Below are 19,275 nucleotides of genomic sequence, written 5' to 3'. Positions count from 1 at the left end.
CCAACATTGCTTAGTATTTATTTGTCCGTTGTATGGAGAGATCTGAAGAAAGCGAGTGTGACTTAGAGCCACCCTGCAGTGAAATATGCCTTCTTTGTTTCGGTGACAGGTATCCCACCACCCAACAGTACAATGATGTGGTCAGTGCCCTGCTGCAAGCCCACCCTTTCCTGGATGACAATGGCTGTGGCTTTGTAAGTGACCACGTGATGTGAGCCTGTCAATCTCAGCCTGTCTTAAAATGCTAGTGTTGTCTTGATCAGCGATTTTGTGCTTCAACCCTCTTTCCTTAGTCTTTTTTCTGTTTCTCTCTCTTGGTCTGTCCGTATGTCTGGGTCTATGTGTTTCTCTCTATTTCTCTGACTCATTCTTTATCTATGTAGTTCTGATTTCTTTAGTTTCTCTGGCGATATCTGTCTCTTTGTCAGCTTTTTCCCTTTGCTTTGACAGCCTCCTTTCCCCTTTTAAATGCCTTATCTTTTCTCTGGATGGAGTCCTTGGTCTCTGTCACCATCCTGGTGTCCCTCTCTCAAAGCTGTTGGGAAGCTCCTGTGCGTGTTTAGGAAGGCTCTTTCTAAGATGTGATATATAGAAAGGCAAGCCATGACTCCCTTGCACTGCTGTCATTGTTCCAGTTCTCTTGCCTTCTGATTGGAGCCACTGGGGACGTCATCTGGGTATGAAGCTTTGGCCTTCTGCCTCACCTGGTCCTCTCACATCACTGCCATCCTGATAAAAATGGACCCAAAGGATGTTCTGGGCAGCAACTCTAACCTCTGGATACACATTAGGAGTCTCAGGATTCCACTTTAATGATCTGAGGATGAGGCCTAACAGTAATATTTTGAAAAGAATCTACAAATAATTCTAATGAACAGTCAAAAAAATTGAGGACCACTGTTCTAGAAGTTTTAGTGCAAACTTTACTCTTGGAGCCTGCTTATCTTTTGAGTTTAAACAACTGGAATTTTTATTGCACAGCAATATGAATATACTTAATAGTACTGAACTGTACACTTAAAATTTTTAAGATGGTAATGAAAATTTGAGTGTTTATGCCACTACAGCTATATGATCTAAGGAAAAATTATGCAGAATTATAGAAATGTATACATAAAGATATTATGTCTATTATTCCCTGAATCTCTATAAGGGTGCTTCAAAAAGTTCTTGGGAAATAGAATTAAAATAAAGATTTAGTTTGGTACAAAACAATAGTAATCCATGAACTTGATGAAGAACCCTCATATATTTTAATAGAGATTCCTTACATATATAAGCAAATACATATCTCCCCAACTGCATTTGACCTTTAATATCATATACACAATTTCAGTGTTTTTTCACCAAAATTTTAACTCCATATTCCACAAATCTTTTGAAGTATCATTGCATATACCTTATGCATACACATTGGTAGTCATAGCTAAATAAGATTTACCTTACCAACCTCAGATATCAATGAAAAAATATTTTTTACTGTGCTTTCTTGAAGAGGTAGGTCTTCAGCAGTCTGGTCCAATTTAAACAACGAAGACTAACTACCAATATCTGTGAACATGAAAAATTTAAGGCTCCTGTTTTTCCCTCTCTTACTACCTCTCCTCCCTTCCTTTTTCTGTTTTGAAGAATAGACTCATTATACATGAGAGCATCACAGAAGTTCCTGAATAGGCCGGCGCTATGGCTCAACAGGCTAATCCTCCGCCTTGCGGCGCCGGCACACCGGGTTCTAGTCCCAGTTGGGGCACCAGATTCTCTCCCGGTTGCCCCTCTTCCAGGCCAGCTCTCTGCTGTGGCCCGGGAAGGCAGTGGAGGATGGCCCAAGTGCTTGGGCCCTGCACCCACATGGGAGACCAGGAGAAGCACCTGGCTCCTGGCTTTGGATCAGCACAATGCGCCGGCCGCAGCGGCCATTGGAGGGTGAACCAGCGGCAAAAAGGAAGACCTTTCTCTCTGTCTCTCTCTCTCACTGTCCACTCTGCCTGTCAAAAAAAAAAAAAAGAAGTTCCTGAATAGGGCAGACCTTCAGGATTAATTGTTTTATCACTGAGACTCAGAAAAGATGTTGTATCCTGTGTTTGGACCACGGAACCAAGAATGGAACTGAAGGATCCTTGTTTTGAGGGTTATAGCCTTTCTAAAATATACTGCTGCATATAAATCAGCCTACAAAATAAACCAGGTTTGCTCTGTAACAAAACAAAAAAGAAAAATAAAAAACCAAAGCTTGGAGTCCCAACACTGACATTCACGAGTCTCCATCAGCAGTTCTGTGTCAGGGCTTTGGGTTTTTGGGTGTTTGTTTAATTTCAGAGTGATTAGAAGGGAACCATGTCCATGTAGAATTTTCCATACCCTACTCACTGGAAAAGCATGCAGAAAGGGGATAGTTATTCTGTAACACAAATCTTCTCTACTGAATCCATCCATCCCCCCTGGGCATCTGTATAAGTAACTCCTAGTGCCCTGCATATAGCAGGTGCTCAGTTAATATTCACTGACGGAATACTCCTGTGGAAGGCTGTATCTGCTTTGTCCTTTTTCTGATCCTATCACACTGTTTAATAAGGAGAGACTGGAGATGTTAGGAAGAGGAAATTGGTAATTTAAAAATGGCCTAGCGCTTGATTGCTGTAATACCTCCCACCAGGCTCAGCAGGTTCAGCGGTGCTTCAGAGCTGCAGGGAATGCGACAAAAAATTATACTTCCCCTAGTTCATATGGGGGTAAAGAAAAAATATAAACCCTCTGCTCTTTTAGTGCTGTTGTAAAACAGTGACGGCAGAGACTGGGCCCACAGCCTGTGGGAGGCAATGAGCAATGTCTGACTCACTCATACTCAGGAGCTGAAGCCGGCGTAGTCAGACCCACTGCTCACTGGGCTGTTTGAAGAGCATTATGAACAATACTTTTGTTGATAAATATTTTTCTGGAGTATCTACTCATTTGAGTCATCCAAAAACCCAGTGCAATTGATGAGGCAGGTTCTGTTGTTCCATTTTCGGGCTGAAGGCACTAAGGCTAAGGTGAATGGGGGAGTTAACCTGTTGAAGCTTGCGTGCTATTACAGGCTCAGGCTAGCGCTAGAACTGGCTCTTCCCATCCTAGGCCAGGCTGTTTTCTGAACGGCAAGGGATACCGATTTTTTTTTTTAATGATTTATTTTACTTATTTGAAAGGTGGAAGGAGGGAGAGAGAGAGAGAGCATGAGCAAGAGAGAGATCTTCCATCTGCTGGTTCACCCCTCAAAAGGCTGCAATGGCCAGGGCTGGATCAGGCTGAAACCAGAAGCCAGAAACTTCATTCCAGTCTCCCATGTGGGTGCAAGGACACAAGTCCTTGGGCCATCTTCTGCTGCTTTCCCAGGCACATTAGCAGGGAACTGCACTAAAAGTGCAGCAACCAAGAATTGAGCCAGAACCCATATGGGATGCCAGCACTGAAGGTGGTGGCTTAACCCACTAGGCCACAATGCTGGCCCTGGAAGAAATACTTTTGTTTGCATTGAAGCCATGTAACCATGAGTAACAAAACCTAAGTGCCGGACACTTGACCAACATTATCTCAGTGGCACTGCAGTTGCTCCGAAGCAGTAAGAGTGCAGGGAACACACCCAAAGCCACTCAGTGACTTACCCCCCTCTCTAGTGACCAGGGCTGGGACAGAGACACAGGCCTGCCTGGCTGCAAAGGGTCTTTTCTTTCCCTAGACCCCAAATAGGAGTCTATTCAAATACAGGGCATTGCAGGGGAGATGAGCAGCTATGAGCAGCTACAAGGCTCAGGCTCTAAGAAGTGTTGGGCTACCACTCACATGGAGAGTTATTTACCAAGCAAGGCCAAGACTCAAGGATCTGCTTTGAGTCTGTTGCATCAAAACCTGGAGCTTTTGCCTCATAGATACGAGGCATCACCTGTTTATAGTTTTCAATAAGCATCAAGTGCTGAGCTGGGCTTGGTGACCCAAGCAGACATGAGCCTGTCCATACGTGCATGCAACCAGGAGAAAGGAAAGAAAAGGGAAGGAGAACGGGGAAAAAAGGAAGGAGGGAAGTAAGTCAGGGAGGAAAGGAGGGAGTGAAAAAAGAAAAGGGGAAAGAGAACAGGCATTTGGCCTAGTGAGTAAGAGGTGCTCATCCCACATCAGAGTACCTGGATTTAATTCCTGGCTCCAGCTCCTGCCTCCAGCTTCCTGCTAATTCTGACCCTGGGAATCAATGGTGTTGGCTCAAGTAATTGGGTTCTTGCTACCTATGTGGGAGACCCGGACTACACTCCTGGTTCCTGGCTTCTACCTTGGCCCAGTCCCAACTTTGTTGTGGGTATTTGGGGGAGTGAATCAGTGGATAGGTGCTCTCTTTCTGTGTATCTGCTGCTCAAATAAATATTTTTTTAAAAAAAAGAATAATTAAAGAAAAGCAACCGAAAAAGAAAGGCAAGCTTTACGACACCATGTGTTATACTGTTGTTGGGGGCGCACACATCCCATGTCAGGTTGCCTGGTTTGAATCTGGGCTACACTGCTTCTGTTCCAGCTTCCTGCTAATGAGCCTCTAGGAGGCAGCAGGGTAGGAATTGGTCTTTGTGTCTGAAATAGTACATGCACCACAAATATTTGGAAAGTGAATGTCGACAGTATTCATCAAAATGAATTTCAAGCGGTGGTAGGAGAAAATTTTGTAGGAAAATGCATCAATACATAAGCCAGCATTAGTTCTTCTTTAGAACTCACTGGAAAAGTGCAGTGTGTCAGAAAGACAGCAGGGTATGGTAGAGAATATCCACTTTGGGGAATTAGAAAGCTCAAGAACCAGTTCACTTACACAATAACTGTATTCCATTGGGAAATATGTACATGTAGCTCTTTCCTTAATCATAGTTTAGGAATTATAATTTTTATAGCAGCATCATAAGATTGTTATCATGATAAATGGAAAGAGAGATAATATTATTTCCATTACTGTCATGTGAAAATAATTGCAAACCCAGGGTTGGTAGATAAATAAATATTTTATTGGTTATATAGGATTATTCCAATCTACTTGAAGGTTAATTAGCTTGTTTTGTTGTCTTGTGCAGTTTTCATGGAAACGAGCTCTCAAAGATCGCTTTAAGTATGTTCGAAGACCTATAGAAGATGATGAACAAGTGCTGAGAAATAAGTGTAAATTTGGACACCGACGAGGCCAGACAAGGAAATCTCTTGATGATATACAATTTGATGAAATTAAAATCGTGCAGATAAAAGTAAGATTGATTCTTTAAATGTCCTCGCAACTTGATTAAGATTGACTAAGGAATAATAGCATTTAATATCATTAAAACAAAATAAGATGCCTTTAAAAATTTTGAGATGTGGCCAGGAACCAAGCAAATCTATTTTGTATTGCTAATACTGTGACTGATAGTTCCAACAAGGGCTTCCAAAAACAGATATGATTAAACATCTCATGTTCATTTTTTTTTTCACATCCTTAAAAAAAACCTGGAAGTTCTTGATGCCCTTAGTGCTATGAGAAATTTGATTTTGTTGTTGTTGTTTTTAAAGAATATGCATGGTGCTGTCCCTGTTGCATGGAGAGTTAAGCCTCTGCCTCCAGTACCAGCATCTCATTTGGGCACTGGTTCAAGTCTCAGCTGTTCCACTTCTGATCCAGCTCCCTGCTAATGCACCTAGGATGGCAGAGGAAGATGGCCCAGGTGCCTGGGCTCCTGCACCCATGTGGGAGACCCAAGGGAGACTCCTGGATCCTGGCTTCAGCCTGGGCCAGCTGTGGTCATTGCAGCTATTTGGAAGATTCCTTTTCTCTCTCTCTCTCTCTCTCTCTCTGGCTTTCAAATAAACAAATTAAAAAAATGTATGAATGAAGGCTTTAAAAGTGCTCAAGAATTTATTTATTTACTTATTTGACAGGTAGAGTTACAAACAGTGAGAGAGAGAAACAGAGAGAAAGGTCTCCCTTCCGTTGGTTCACCCCCCAAATGGCCTCAATGGCTGGAGCTACTCTGATCCGAAGCCAGGACCCAGGTGCCTCTTTCTGGTCTCCCATGTGGGTCCAGGAGCCCAAGGACTTGGGCCATCTTCTACTGCTTTCCCAGGCCACAGCAGAGAGGTGGACTGGAAGAGGAACAACCGGGACTAGGACCCGGTGCCCATATGGGATGCCAGTGCTGCAGGTGGAGGATTAACCTAGTGCGCCACGGTGCCGGCCCAAGAATTCTTATATTTTTGAGAAGCAGGGAAATAGAGATAGAACTCCCATTTACTGGTTCACTCTCCAAATGTGTACAATTGTTGTGACAAGGCCAAATGGAAACCAAGAGCCAGGACTCACAGATCTCCTATGTGTGTGGCAGGGACTCAACTCCTTGAGCTATCACCTGCTATCTCCCAGGGTGAGCACTAGCAGGAAGCTTGAACTGGGAGTAGAGTCCAGATTTGAACCCAGGCACTCCAATACAGGACACAGGCTACTGAATCTTCATCTGAATTGCTAGACACAATGCCTGCCCCTACAAGTTTTTAAAGCTCACTTTGTAGGGGTTATAAAGAAAGAAATAATCTTTATGCATGAATGTAAAACTCCATACTGGCCTTTTCCTACCTGCTGATATAGAAGTCTTCCCTTTTCAACCCATACTGGGCTGTGGGGAGCTTCACAATGAGGGTCTCAGACAAAGCTTGGAGATTGTTCCCTCAACAGTGAAGTAGTCCTAGTTATCTGAGACCCTGTACGTATTCTTTAACTACTTCAGATGTAAAATTCCCTTGTTAACAAAGTAGAGTAAACTCCTTAGGGAGGATGTCCCAACTACCAAGTGTCCTCTCAATCCTGTCTCCACCTTAATGCAACACAGGATGTAAACCTTGACTCTTTACTACCAACACAATCATATTAGTGGATGTGGTTGGTGTAAAAAAATATTTTTTACCTGGTATATTTACTTGATATTACTAGAGTAAATTATTTAGTCACCTCAATTTTATTAGTATTAATTAAAAACTCCAGGAGACAGGAATATTTACAACATACATTGTATAATACTCATCCCAGTACTATGTATAATGCAAAATTTTATAGGAAGGTGTATACTTACAATATTTATAAGTTTCAGTGAATTTTTCAAATGGTAGGTCAGTTACTATAATAGAATTCTGTATCTGTTCTTTGATAAATTGATAGAACAGCTGAAAGGTGCTCTAAATTTAGTTGTGTAACTCTTCAGAAAATTTGATGCAAGAGTTAGGACTGCTAAATTCCAATTATAAGCCAAAATCACCATAAGATAAAATGATATTTATTTTAAAATACCTTTTATATTCTTAGAAAGTCACATTGTAAAAGAAATGCATAATTATATTATGCATTTTCAGTTCACTAAAAAGAGTTAAATTTAAAAATCCAGTTTTCCCTTTTTTTCTATGATTCATGCCCCACCCAAACTCATTGGAATTAATGAATGATAACTTTGGATGCTGAGAGCAGCTGTCCCCATCACTAGAAATCAAGAGCATGGCCATGGGATCAGATGGAAGTCCAAGAGACACCAGGCCAAATTGAAGTTCCTCTTTTACTGAGGCCTTATCTCAGAACCAGCTTCCATGCTCACGTGTTGTGCTGCTCCTCCAGCTGCCTTAGTTCCTCAGGGAACTACGCTTTCCACGCCTCTTCTCTCCTGGTGCTGCAGACATGCCTGACTACCAGGGCAAATTCTGCTAAGGCCCACGTAGGAGACTTGGCAACAAAAAGAGCAGAGAATTGAAAGGACCAGGGTTAGGAGATTAAGTTGCAATGGAATTGAATTCTGGCCTTCCTGCCAGCTTTGGCTAAAGAAGAGATTATAAAGTGGTCATTATTCAATCTGAAGAGGCAGCATTTTTCCTGGCAAACACATCTTATTGGTAAGTTTTTACTTTTCTCTCTGTGAGCTGCAAATTGCTGATTTTTTAAAGACCATAGCCTCTCCCTGTTTATAATTTTATTTTCTGTAAAGGCTAAAAGCTTTAAAGGATGAGAAATATTTACACTGCAATATTACAGAAACCAAGTGTTTCTGTGTTTTATATCCTTAGTAGTGGATGGGAATTCCTATATATTGAATTTATGATGCTGGTTGCCTTAATCATTTCCAGTCTTTATCTTGAACATCTGATAGCTCCTTTGAAATGCATGTAAGGTTTTTGAAAATTAAAGATAATTTGGATTAAGACACATTTGGGTAACTCTCATATCCATTAAAATTTCTTGACTGGGCACAGTATTTCCATTACATAGAAAAAGATGGTTCTCTGTGCTGCACAGATGGAAGATGTTGATGCCAGCAAGAAGCAGGGGTCAGGCCATACACTTGAAGACAGGGAATTGAGTTAAGCTAACCGGAGGAAGGTCTTGGGAAGGAAGAAGGGAGGGGAAGAGATCCTCATTTGTTCTGCTTTGTTTTGTGTCTGGTGTTGCTTTCCTTTCCCAAAGAACTGAATGTGGAGGTCTAGTGAAGGAAGGTGGGCTTCTTGGTCCTGCACGTGGGCTTCCTCAGATAACCCACACAGCTGCAGAATTTGTGGGGTTCTGACCAGAAGCCTGTCCCTCACCCTCTGCCTCCCACTGTCTCCTATGCCAGTGTAACTGTTTCCACTCTTGTTGGCTACTGCAATGACCAAGCATCATTTGCAAGTCAATATACATGAATTCCTCATGTTCCATTGACACAAAAATGTATCACCACGTTGTACAGGTCACTATATGGGTCAGAATCCCAAACTATGTTCCCAGGACAATCTGGCAGAATGCTGGCTGTTTTGCAATGCATAAAATGTATTTCCTGAGCCAGCAGTGTGGTACAGTGGGTTAAGCCATTGCTAGGGATGCCATATCAGAGTCCTGGGATCGAGTCCTGCCCCTGCTTCTGACCCAGCTTCCTACTACTGTACCTGGGAGGCAGCAGATGATGACTCAAATACTTGAGCCCTTAGCAGCCACATGGGAGACTTGGATAGAGTTCCTGGCTCCTGGCTTCAGCATGGTTCAGCCCTGGCTGCTGCAGGCAACTGGGGAGTGAACCAGCAGATGGAAGATCTTTCTGTGTCTCTCCCTCTCTCTGTCACTCTGCCTTCTTAATAAATAAGCAAATAAAACAGAAAACAAGTGCCTTCCATCCTTGAGAACTCAAGTTGCTGCTTGAGTTGAGCAGTCAACACAGCAGTGGTGCTGTAATGTCTCATGCATCTGACCTAAGTCCAAATCATCTGTGGCCCCATAAATTGGTAAGTGTATGTCCTTTTCTTAATTGTCATTTATTATGCTTCATTTTGTATTTAAAAACACATGCAATTAGATTCTCAGAACAATAGAGTAATTTTGTAAGTTGCTGAAGTTTCTTTGTAGTAATTTTTAAAGTTACTGTAATTTTTATAGATGATTAAAACACTGATTTTAAAAATTCATAGAAATTGCATGGCAGTACATGGAAACAAGCTGGAATATACTTTGCACTGTGTGTATGTGAGTGGGGGTTGAGTGAATCCAATTCATCACTTCATGGAACATCTCCGTTATTATCCCACACTAGGTATTTTTCTTGTTTTAAGTTTTCTTTCTGTTCATCTTCCTATCTGCCTTTATCCCCACCTGTGCCTGTGGGCAACCATTCTATAGTATTTCATCTATATCTTTCTGTCTGTAAGTGTTCCAAAAATCTGTCTGTCATTTAGGGTTAATGATATATATATTTGATTTAATGTCAGTGGCATTATATACTTGTTCCTGTTTCAGTTTTTTTTTTTAAATGTTTGTTTATTTATTTGCAAGGCAGAGTTACAGAGTGAGAGAAAAGTGAGGGAGAGAGAAACAAAGAGAGAGGGAGAGATCTACCATCTGTTGTTTTACTCCCCAAATGGCTGTAAGGGCCAGAGCTGAGCTGATCTGAAGTCAGGAGCCAGAAGCTTCTTCCAGGTCTCCCACATGGGGGCAGAGCCTAAGTGGTTGGGCCGTCTTCTGTTGTTTTCCCAAATGCATTATCAGAGAGAGCTGGATCCAAAGTGGAGCAGCTGGGACTTGAACCGGCACCTATATGAGATACCGGCACCACAGCACTTTCTTACTCACTCTTGAGATTCCTCTATGTTGCTATGTGTATTTCTAGTCCATCAGTTCCAGCCATTGTAGATTCCTCCTTGCCTTGAGTCCAGTTCCTCCTCACCATAAACTGTAGTGCAGAGAACCCACATAGCTGGTTATGGAGCTGTGAATTATTTCTTTGAGTTGTACATCCAGAAGCAGAACTGATGGAGCACAAGGCATGCATGTACTTAATTTGACCAGTTACTCTCCAGAAGGACTTGGCTAATCTCACAGCAGTACACATCCCTGTGCCCATGCCAACCCTTGGCGTTATCTAGCCTTTGTATTTTGCCAAGTCTATTAAAGTATAAAGTGTAATCTTGTTCTTGTTGTGATTTGCATTTCCCTGAATAACTAATGAATGTTAAGTACCTCTTCGCATATCTGTTAGCCTTTTGAGTTTCTTCTAGAAGATTACCTCTTTAGATCCATTGCCCATTTTTAATGAGTTGGCATCATTTTTGTGCTGATTTGTAGAAAGCATTCTTTCCCATGCCCCATGTCACGAAGAAACACTCCTGCTCTTTCTCATTAAGCTTATAATGTCAACAGTCATGTTTAAAACTTTAAGTCATCTGAACTCCATCTTTGTTTATTAAAGATCTCCATATTCTGAGTCACTGTCTCGACACTGATTCCTGATAATCCACCCTTTTCTCATTGGTTTATGGTGCTACTTTTATTGTATGTGAAGTTCCCAAAGAGACTTGGGTATGTTCTGGTTACTCTTTCTTATTCCATTGGTCCATTCTTCAATTCTTATATCATTTCACTTTGCATTTTACTTAAAACTTAGTTCTAATTACTTACTGTCACTAGCACTCAGGGTGGAGACGTTCTCAAATAGCGAGAGGGAGATGTACAGGAGTCCCTCAGTGTGGCATATTCTGTGCAGATTCATAATGATTTTCAGAAAAAGGAGAAGGACGTGGGTTCTCTTCCCATGACTCAGCCCCTGGGACCCCTTTGTAGTATCTACATTCTCAGAGGAGAGTTACAGCTCGAGCTAGGGCTGCTGCATCCAGGTGGGACTGTTGTACCGAAAGAAGATTCCAAGTATAAGGAATGCCAGGACAAGCTCTTTCTTGTGCGTATGGAGGACCTGGGGCAATGGATGGAGAAGGCTGGATGGTGGGATCCTGCTTCTACTGCCCTGGCCCTGGGGTGGGGCAGTGGCATCTTCTCTATGTGGGGCATTGGACTTTACCCCCAATACTCGCGGCCTGATGTCCAGGCTTTGTGCGGAATCTCTTCCTCTAGGAGTCCTTGGCAGATTCCTGTTTGAAGCATCAGGATGTAAACATTATTTTTGAAATGTTTAAAATATCCTTAATATTTTTTAAAATATTTATTTATTCATTTGAAAGGCAGAGTTACAGAGATGCAGAGAGAGAGAAAGAGAGGGAGGGAGAGAGAGAGAGGTCTTCCCTTGGTTTGCTCCCCAGATGGCCTCAAAGGCCGAAGCTGTGCTGATCCGAAGTTAGGAGCCAGGATGTAGACATACTTTTTAAATGTTTAAAATCTTCCTTGGCCGGCGCCGTGGCTTAACAGGCTAATCCTTTGCCTTGCGGCGCTGGCACACTGGGTGCTAGTCCCGGTCAGGGCACCGGATTCTATCCTGGTTGCCCCTCTTCCAGGCCAGCTCTCTGCTATGGCCCAGGAAGGCAGTGGAGGATGGCCCAAGTTGTTGGGCCCTGCACCCACATGGGAGACCAGGAGGAAGCACCTGGCTCCTGGCTTCGGATCAGTGCGGTGCACCGGCCGCAGCAGCCATTGGAGGGTGAACCAACAGCAAAAAGGAAGACCTTTCTCTCTCTCTCTCTCTCTCTCTCTCTCACTATCCACTCTGCCTGTCAAAAAAAAAAAAAATCTTCCTTAATATGTTTTTTTAATATTTATTTATTTTATTTTATTTTTTGACAGGCAGAGTGGACAGTGAGAGAGAGAGAGACAGAGAGAAAGGTCTTCCTTTTTGCCGTTGGTTCACCCTCCAATGGCCGCCGCGGCCCACGCGCTGTGGCCAGCGCACCGCGCTAATCCGAAGGCAGGAGCCTGGTGCTTATCCTGGTCTCCCATGGGTTGCAGGGCCCAAGGACTTGGGCCATCCTTCACTGCACTCCCGGGCCATAGCAGAGAGCTGGCCTGGAAGAGGGGCAACTGGGACAGAATCCGGCACCCCGACCGGGACTAGAACCTGGTGTGCCGGCGCCGCTAGGCGGAGGATTAGCCTGTTTAGCCATGGCGCCAGCCTCCTTAATATGTTTTTTTAAGATTTACTTATTCATTTGTAAGGCAGAGTTACAGAGAGGCAGAGAGGCAGAGAGGCAGAGAGAGAGAGAGAGAGAGGTCTTCCTCTGGTTCATTCCCTAGATGGCCACAAATGCCGGAACTGTGCAGATCTGAAGTCAAAAACCAGGAGCTTCCTGCAGGTCTCCCATGTGGGTGCAGAGACCCAAGGGCTTAGGCCAACTTCTACTGCTTTCCCAGGCCATAGCAGAGAGCTGAATCAGAATTGGAGCATCCAGGACTCGAACTGGCATACATATGGGATGCTAGCACTATAGGCGGAAGCTTCAGCAGCTATGCCACAGCGCCGGCCTCCCTTAATATGTTTTTTTGATTAGTGCATCCATTTTATTTTCTGAAGTTCCTTTTCAAAAGTTCTTTTCAGATGGTAGAATTCTCAACAAATTATCAGACTTTTTGCTCAGGGCAATGAAGCTGACTTTGATAATAACCAATGATAATTTCAAATATTTTGGAAAAAATTATTTTGTATTTTGCAAATGTCCAGCCCTTTTTTTTAAAAAAAAAAAAAGAGAGAGATTTTTATTTATTTGAGAGGTAGAGTTACAGAGGAAGAAAGGGAGAGAGGGAGAGACAAAGAGAAAAGTCTTCAATCTGCTTGTTCACTCCCCAAATGGATGCAATGGCCAGAGCTAGGCCAATCTGAAGCCAGTCTCCTGAACAATTATATTCTTAAAGTTTGTTTTGTCTGATATTAGGACATTCATTTTTTCCCTTTGAGTACTGTTGGCCTGGTGTTATCTTTCCCCTTCTTTTTCCTTTCAGCCCATTTCTGTCTTTGTATCTAAAGTGTTGTCTCTAGTAGATGGGCTATAGTTAGGACAATTTAAAATCCAATCTGCCACTTAATGTATTTACTAAAAATGGTAGGACTTAGGTGTTTTCTCCCATTTTTTTCTAAATGCTATCTCTCTTTTGTTCTTTTATTCCTCTGTTGTTGCCTTCTTTTGTGTTAGGTAGACCTTTCCGAAAGTACTATCCTAGTTTCCCATGTTGTTTCTTACACTGTATTTTTGGAGTTGCTTAGGGGTTACCCTGAGGGTTATAATTGACATCTCAGTCTAAAATAATCTGGTTTGGATCAACACTGATTTCATTATAAAGCATATCGGACTTTTTTTAAAAAAAAATCATTGATTTATTTGTTTGAAATACAGAGTTATACATAGAAAGAGAGAGAGAGGGAGAGAGGTCTTCCATCTGCTGGTTCACTCCTCAAATGGCCACAACAGCCAGAGTTAGGCAAGTCCCAAGCCAGGAATCAGAAATTCCATCCCAGTCTCCCACATGAACAGCAGCGGTCTCAGCACTTGCATCATCTTTGCTGCTTTCCCAGGCACATTAGCAGGGAGCTGGGTAGGAAGTGCAGCAGCCCGGACTTGAACCAGGGCTCATATGGTATGCTCCCATCGTAACTAGTGGCTCCACCCTTGTGCCACAGTGCTGGCCTCTAGAACTTCTATATAACTCTGCCCGCCCCTCCTTTTGTGCTGTTATTGTCAGACGTTACATTTTTATACAGTGTATCCCTATCAACACAGATTTGTAATTGTTGATGTATGTACTTGTCTTTTAAGTAAGTTGGAGCAAGGAGTTACTGATAGAAATACATTTATAGTGGCTCTTACCTTTAAATATGTAGTGACTGGACTCTGCTCCTTACTCTTTCATGTGGCTCTGGATTACTGTCTAAGAGTCTTTCATTTCAGCCTGGAGGGCTCTGTAGAACTTCCAGTAGGGCAGATCTGCAGGTGACAGATTCTCTCAAGTTTGTCTATCTGGAAGTATCCATTTGGCCGTCATTTTTGAAGAGTAGTTTTGCTGGATATAAAATTCCTTCAGGAAACTGTTTCCTGGTTTGAGAATTGGCTATTCTGACATCTTAATTTATATGGTTTGAGCTGGAACTTAATTAAAAACCTTGTTTCAAGCAGGTCAAAGCCATAAGGAAAGCTATGTTCTTACATAACAAGAAACCTAGAGCCAGACAACTGTGTGAAATATTTATTGACCAACTGAACTGCCTCTTTTCTTCCAACAGTCAGCAGGATTGTACTTGTCCACTCTTTGAGGTTAGATGTGGCCGTGAACCTCACTTTGGCCAATGAAATGGGAGCAGGAAGGACTTGGGCATCAGAAAGTCAGTCTGCTCCTCCCCTAGGCCTGCTTTCTTTCTTAACAATGACTGACTATGTTCAAGATGGTGGAGCCACGCCCTGGCTAAGAAGGATGAGGAGCGTAGCCCCACTAGGGGCATACCATGTGTGTGATAAACTTTTGTTGCTATAAGGTCTGGGGGTTCCTTAGGTACAGCAGCATAACCTTGCCCATCCCAACAAGCACAGTGTCTCAGGCCTTGCATCTGCTTCTCCGTGATGCTTCTCTCCCTGTGTCAGCCTCATAAGTGAAAAAAGCACATTTTGAGGATCCCCCAGGGACCTCATAGTCTGTGTCCTGGTAATATACGTGTATCTGGCAGGGGGTGAGTATTGCCAAATGTTATAATGAAAACACGCATCATGTAGGAAAACTTGTTGAACTCTAAGTAAAGCATACTTGTTTTTATTGTTCCAGCTAATTCAGTTGGAAACTCTTTCCAGGCCCTCACTAGTAGGAATAGGTGTTCTCCTTTGTGACCAGTTTTTTTTTTTTTTCAAAGAATTATTTTATTTATTTGAAAGTCAGAGTTACAGAGAGGCAGAGAGAGAGAGAGAGGCCCTCCATCTACTGGCTCACTCCCTAAATGTCTGCAACAGCTGGAGCTGTGCCAATCTGAAGTCAGGAGCCAGGAGCTTCTTCCGGGTCTCCAATGCAGGTGCAGTGGCCCAAGGACTTGGGCCATCTTCCACTGCTTTCCCAGGCCATAGCAGAGCACTGGATCGGAAGTGGAGCAGCCATGACCTGAACTGGCGCCCATATGGGATGCTGGCACAGCAGGCGGCAGCTTTATTCACTATGCCACAGTGCTGGCCCTGTGACCTTAGTTTTAAGGGCACTCCCGAGAGCTTGAAACATGAAGGAAGCAAGTTCCCCCCTCCCAGGGTGAAATGTCCTGTCAAACATGTGCTAGAGCACTGTGGCAGTTTTGCTAGGAAGGTTCCCTCCTGCCTTTGTTTTTTTCAACCTGCAGGATATTCAGGATCATGACACAGGATGTAATAAAAAGATATTTGCTACATCAGTTAATTAGTCTATCAATCAACCATTCAACTACCAGGCATTAAATTACTAACACTATACTGATGTTTATAGTTCATCCCTCTTAACACATTCTCTTCTTCTGCTTATTGAATATATATGTACCCCACGGCTTTGAGACTGTGAAGTAGTGTTGTAGCCTTCTGTAGCTTACAAATAAAATGGAATTGAAAGTTATGGAAGAAACTACCTAGCCAAAGGGTAAGTCCTTTGGCTTTCTCTGGTGGCATTTACTGTTAGTTGCTTACTGTACGAGAGACATTAACAATTAATTGTATAAATGCTAATTATTTTTATAGCCTCTTCAACAGATGTTTCTCTCATGGTACAATACTGAACAAGACAGCAAAAGTTGAAGAAAAATGTTGACAGTTAATTGCATTCTGGAATACAATTACAGCCATCAGCAGGTGGCAAGTTTACTAATACTGTGAAGTTTTACAAGTCAGCTGTGCACTTGGCAATGTGGGACAAGGTTGCATGGGTGAAGCTTTGCCTGCTGATTGACTGGAACATATGCCTGAAGACCAAGCCAAGAGACTGTTCAAGATCTGCAGGGAAGACATAATTTCCAAAGTCAACTTGACAATGATAGAATTGAAAATGAGGACAATTCCAATTTGGTATAAGGAAATCCCTAGTACCTAACACAACACTATTCAATAGAAAAATAATATGAACCACGTGCCTAAGTTTTTATTTTTAGTAGCCACATTAAAAAAAGTAGGTGGAATTCATATTAATGTTATCTTTTATTTAACTTAATGTATCTACATAATTGTTGTTTCAACCTATAGTTACTGTAAATATTACCAATGAGATATTTTACATTTTTTATATGAATGCTTTGAAATGTAGTATTTCCAGCACACATTTCCATTTGGATGAGCCAAATTTAAGGCAACCAGAAGCCACACATGGCTGGTGGTTACTGTACTGGATGAATCAAGCGATCACCCCCTTAGAGGAATTAGAGATGTGTGAGATGACACAGGATACAGAACACTACAGTTAGGGAGCATTATCAGCTGTTTGCTGATGATGTTCGGAAGTTCCAATCCCAAATCTTAGTTTTAGGACCTTTGTGTATATAAGGCCTAAAAAGTAGATTTTTAGTGGTATACTTGTAGCAGTGATTAAATTTTCATAAGATTTGTTGCAAACTTACTCAGATTGCAAGATATAGAACAAAATTGTGCTTAATAAAAGTCACATTGAGTTTTTATTCACTTTGGGGACAGAAAAAGTTATATATATATATATATATATTTTTTTTTTTTTTTGACAGGCAGAGTGGATAGTGAGAGCGAGAGAGAGAGAGAAAGGTCTTCCTTTTTTGCCATTGGTTCACCCTCCAATGGCCGCTGTGGCCGGCACATCGCGCTGATCTGAAGCCAGGAGCCAGGTGCTTCTCCTGGTCTCCCATGCGGGTGCAGGGCCCAAGGACTTGGGCCATCCTCCACTGCCTTCCCAGGCCATAGCAGAGAGCTGGCCTGGAAGAGGGGCAACCGAGATAGAATCCGGCGCCCCGACCAGGACTAGAACCCGGTGTGCTGGCGCCGCAAGGCGGAGGATTAGCCTGTTAAGCCACAGCACCAGCCAAAAAGTTATATTTTTAAACAGGCTGTGTCTTCTTGAAAAAGTCACAATGTTCTGTTAAAATCTAACTGTAAAATATTGTCCTCTGTCTTTTATTCCAGCTGTCAACTTATACTCAAGCTTGGCTGGAACTGAGCTCTGTTATTCCAACCAGCTCCCTTGAAGCTGTAGGTTGCTATGGTGCTGGGATAGACAGACTGGCTCTTTATTAGGTTTGTTTGGACCCAACTGAAGTTCATATTCTGGTTAATTTATGCAGATTCCTGTCAAGTCAAAAGTCTCACCAGTCACTCTCCTTCCATGGATTCCTTGGCCTGGAGTAATCTCATCCCTGCTCTCTGCCTTCCATTCATTCTTTTTTTTTTTTTTTTTTTTTTTTGACAGGTAGAGTAGACAGTGAGAGAGAGAGAGAGAAAGGTCTTCCTTCCGTTGGTTCACCCCCCCAATTGGCCGCTACGGCTGGTGCGCTGCGGCCGGCGTACCGCGCTGATTCGAAGGCAGGAGCCAGGTGCTTACCCTGGTCTCCCATGTGGGTGCAGGGCCCAAGGACCTGGGCCATCCTCTACTGCCTTCCCAGACCATAGCAGAGAGCTGGACTGGAAGAGGGGCGACCGGGACTAGAACCCGGTGTGTCAGCGCCGCTAGGTGGAGGATTAGCCTGTTGAGCTACGGCACCGGCCTCCATTCACTCTTTCTTGACCACGTGCCCCCACTCTTTGCCCACTGAGACAAATACCAAATAGTTGACCCCACTCTTCTGCAGAATCGAGAGAGTTCTCTTACACGACCCCTCATCTCAATAGGCAGGACGAAGGAAATGAGCCTGTCAGAGCAAGGCCATCCTTCTTCTTAGAGAAGTGGGTGCTGCACCAACAGGAGCCCCCACACCTTGCCATCTCCACACTTGGTGAAGTCCCTTCCCCTGGAGGATCTGATGGTGCTCTTGAGTAAGGTGAGAGGCATGGACCAATCAACTTCCAGCTTCCTTCTAGCTCTAACAATACATGTGTAGATCCTTAACCACATATGTAACAAAGTATACATTTTTTTTCCTTTTTTTTTTTTTTACTTTTATTTAATGAATATAAATTTCCAGTGTACAGCTTATGGATTACAATGGCTTCCCCTTCCCATAATTTCCCTCCCACCCGCAACCCTCCCCTCTCCCGCTCCCTCTCCCCTTCCATTCACATTAAGATTCATTTTCAATTCTCTTTATATACAGAAGATCAATTTAGTATACATTAAGTAAAGATTTCAACAGTTTGCACCCACATAGAAACACAAAGTGAAACATACTGTTTGAGTACTAGTTATAGCATTAAATCAAAATGTACAGTACATTAAGGACAGAGATCCCACATCAGGAGCAAGCGCACAGTGGCTCCTGTTGTTGACCCAACAATAAAACAAAGTATACATTTTTAAAAAAAATATTGGATTCTAGTGTGACCTCCTGCTGAAGAAAGTTACTTGAACCTAGACTACAACCCACCACTTTGTGTATGTCCCATGGTCCAATCAGCTAGAACTTCCTACAAACTCTTCTTCCGTTCTGGGTTGAGGAGGGCAATGCGTCATGTATATAATAGTCTGTGAATGTCAGTGTCAGAAATTAGAGTTTCCATTATATTTCTGTAGTGGAAGCTGTTTTTACATATTTTCCTTTACTTTTTAAAAAAGGTAGGGCTTTTTTATTTTAAAAATTGTCATTGTGTACATTTGATAAAAAATGAATATCTATATAGCATATAATTTATGACACAAAATGAGCAGTATGAACCCAAAATCCAGCTTTAGAATTGGCACAGTGCCTGTACCATTATATCCACCTGTTTTCTTCCCATCTCCCATTTCCCCCCCAAACTCACTGCCTCTAAAAATTTTGCTACTCTGAACTTTTTTTATCATTCACCTGCTTTTTAAATAAATGAGTTTGTCACCTAAGCATGAATTCCCAAAGAATATAGTTTAGTTTTGCTTGCTTTTAAGGTTTACGAAGTGATATGGAAACCATCTGTTGTCTCCGACAACTTCTTTTTTTCTCACTC

General features: G+C 42.6%; 1 protein-coding gene across 1 annotated transcript in view; it reads left to right on the top strand.

Annotated features, from left to right (window-relative positions):
• Positions 1-19,275, top strand: part of SAMD3 (sterile alpha motif domain containing 3) — a 53,440-nt gene that overhangs the window by 26,137 nt on the left and 8,028 nt on the right. Inside the window, exons 5-6 of the mRNA XM_062187267.1 lie at positions 110-194; positions 5,082-5,249. Of these exons, the coding sequence (XP_062043251.1) occupies positions 110-194; positions 5,082-5,249 (253 nt within the window). The remainder of the gene's footprint in view (positions 1-109; positions 195-5,081; positions 5,250-19,275) is intronic.

The sequence above is a fragment of the Lepus europaeus genome, chromosome 3 (genome assembly GCF_033115175.1).
Source record: "Lepus europaeus isolate LE1 chromosome 3, mLepTim1.pri, whole genome shotgun sequence".
Taxonomy (NCBI): domain Eukaryota; kingdom Metazoa; phylum Chordata; class Mammalia; order Lagomorpha; family Leporidae; genus Lepus; species Lepus europaeus.
Note: the sequence above shows the minus strand (reverse complement) of the source record. Positions and strands in the feature narration are given on the sequence as shown.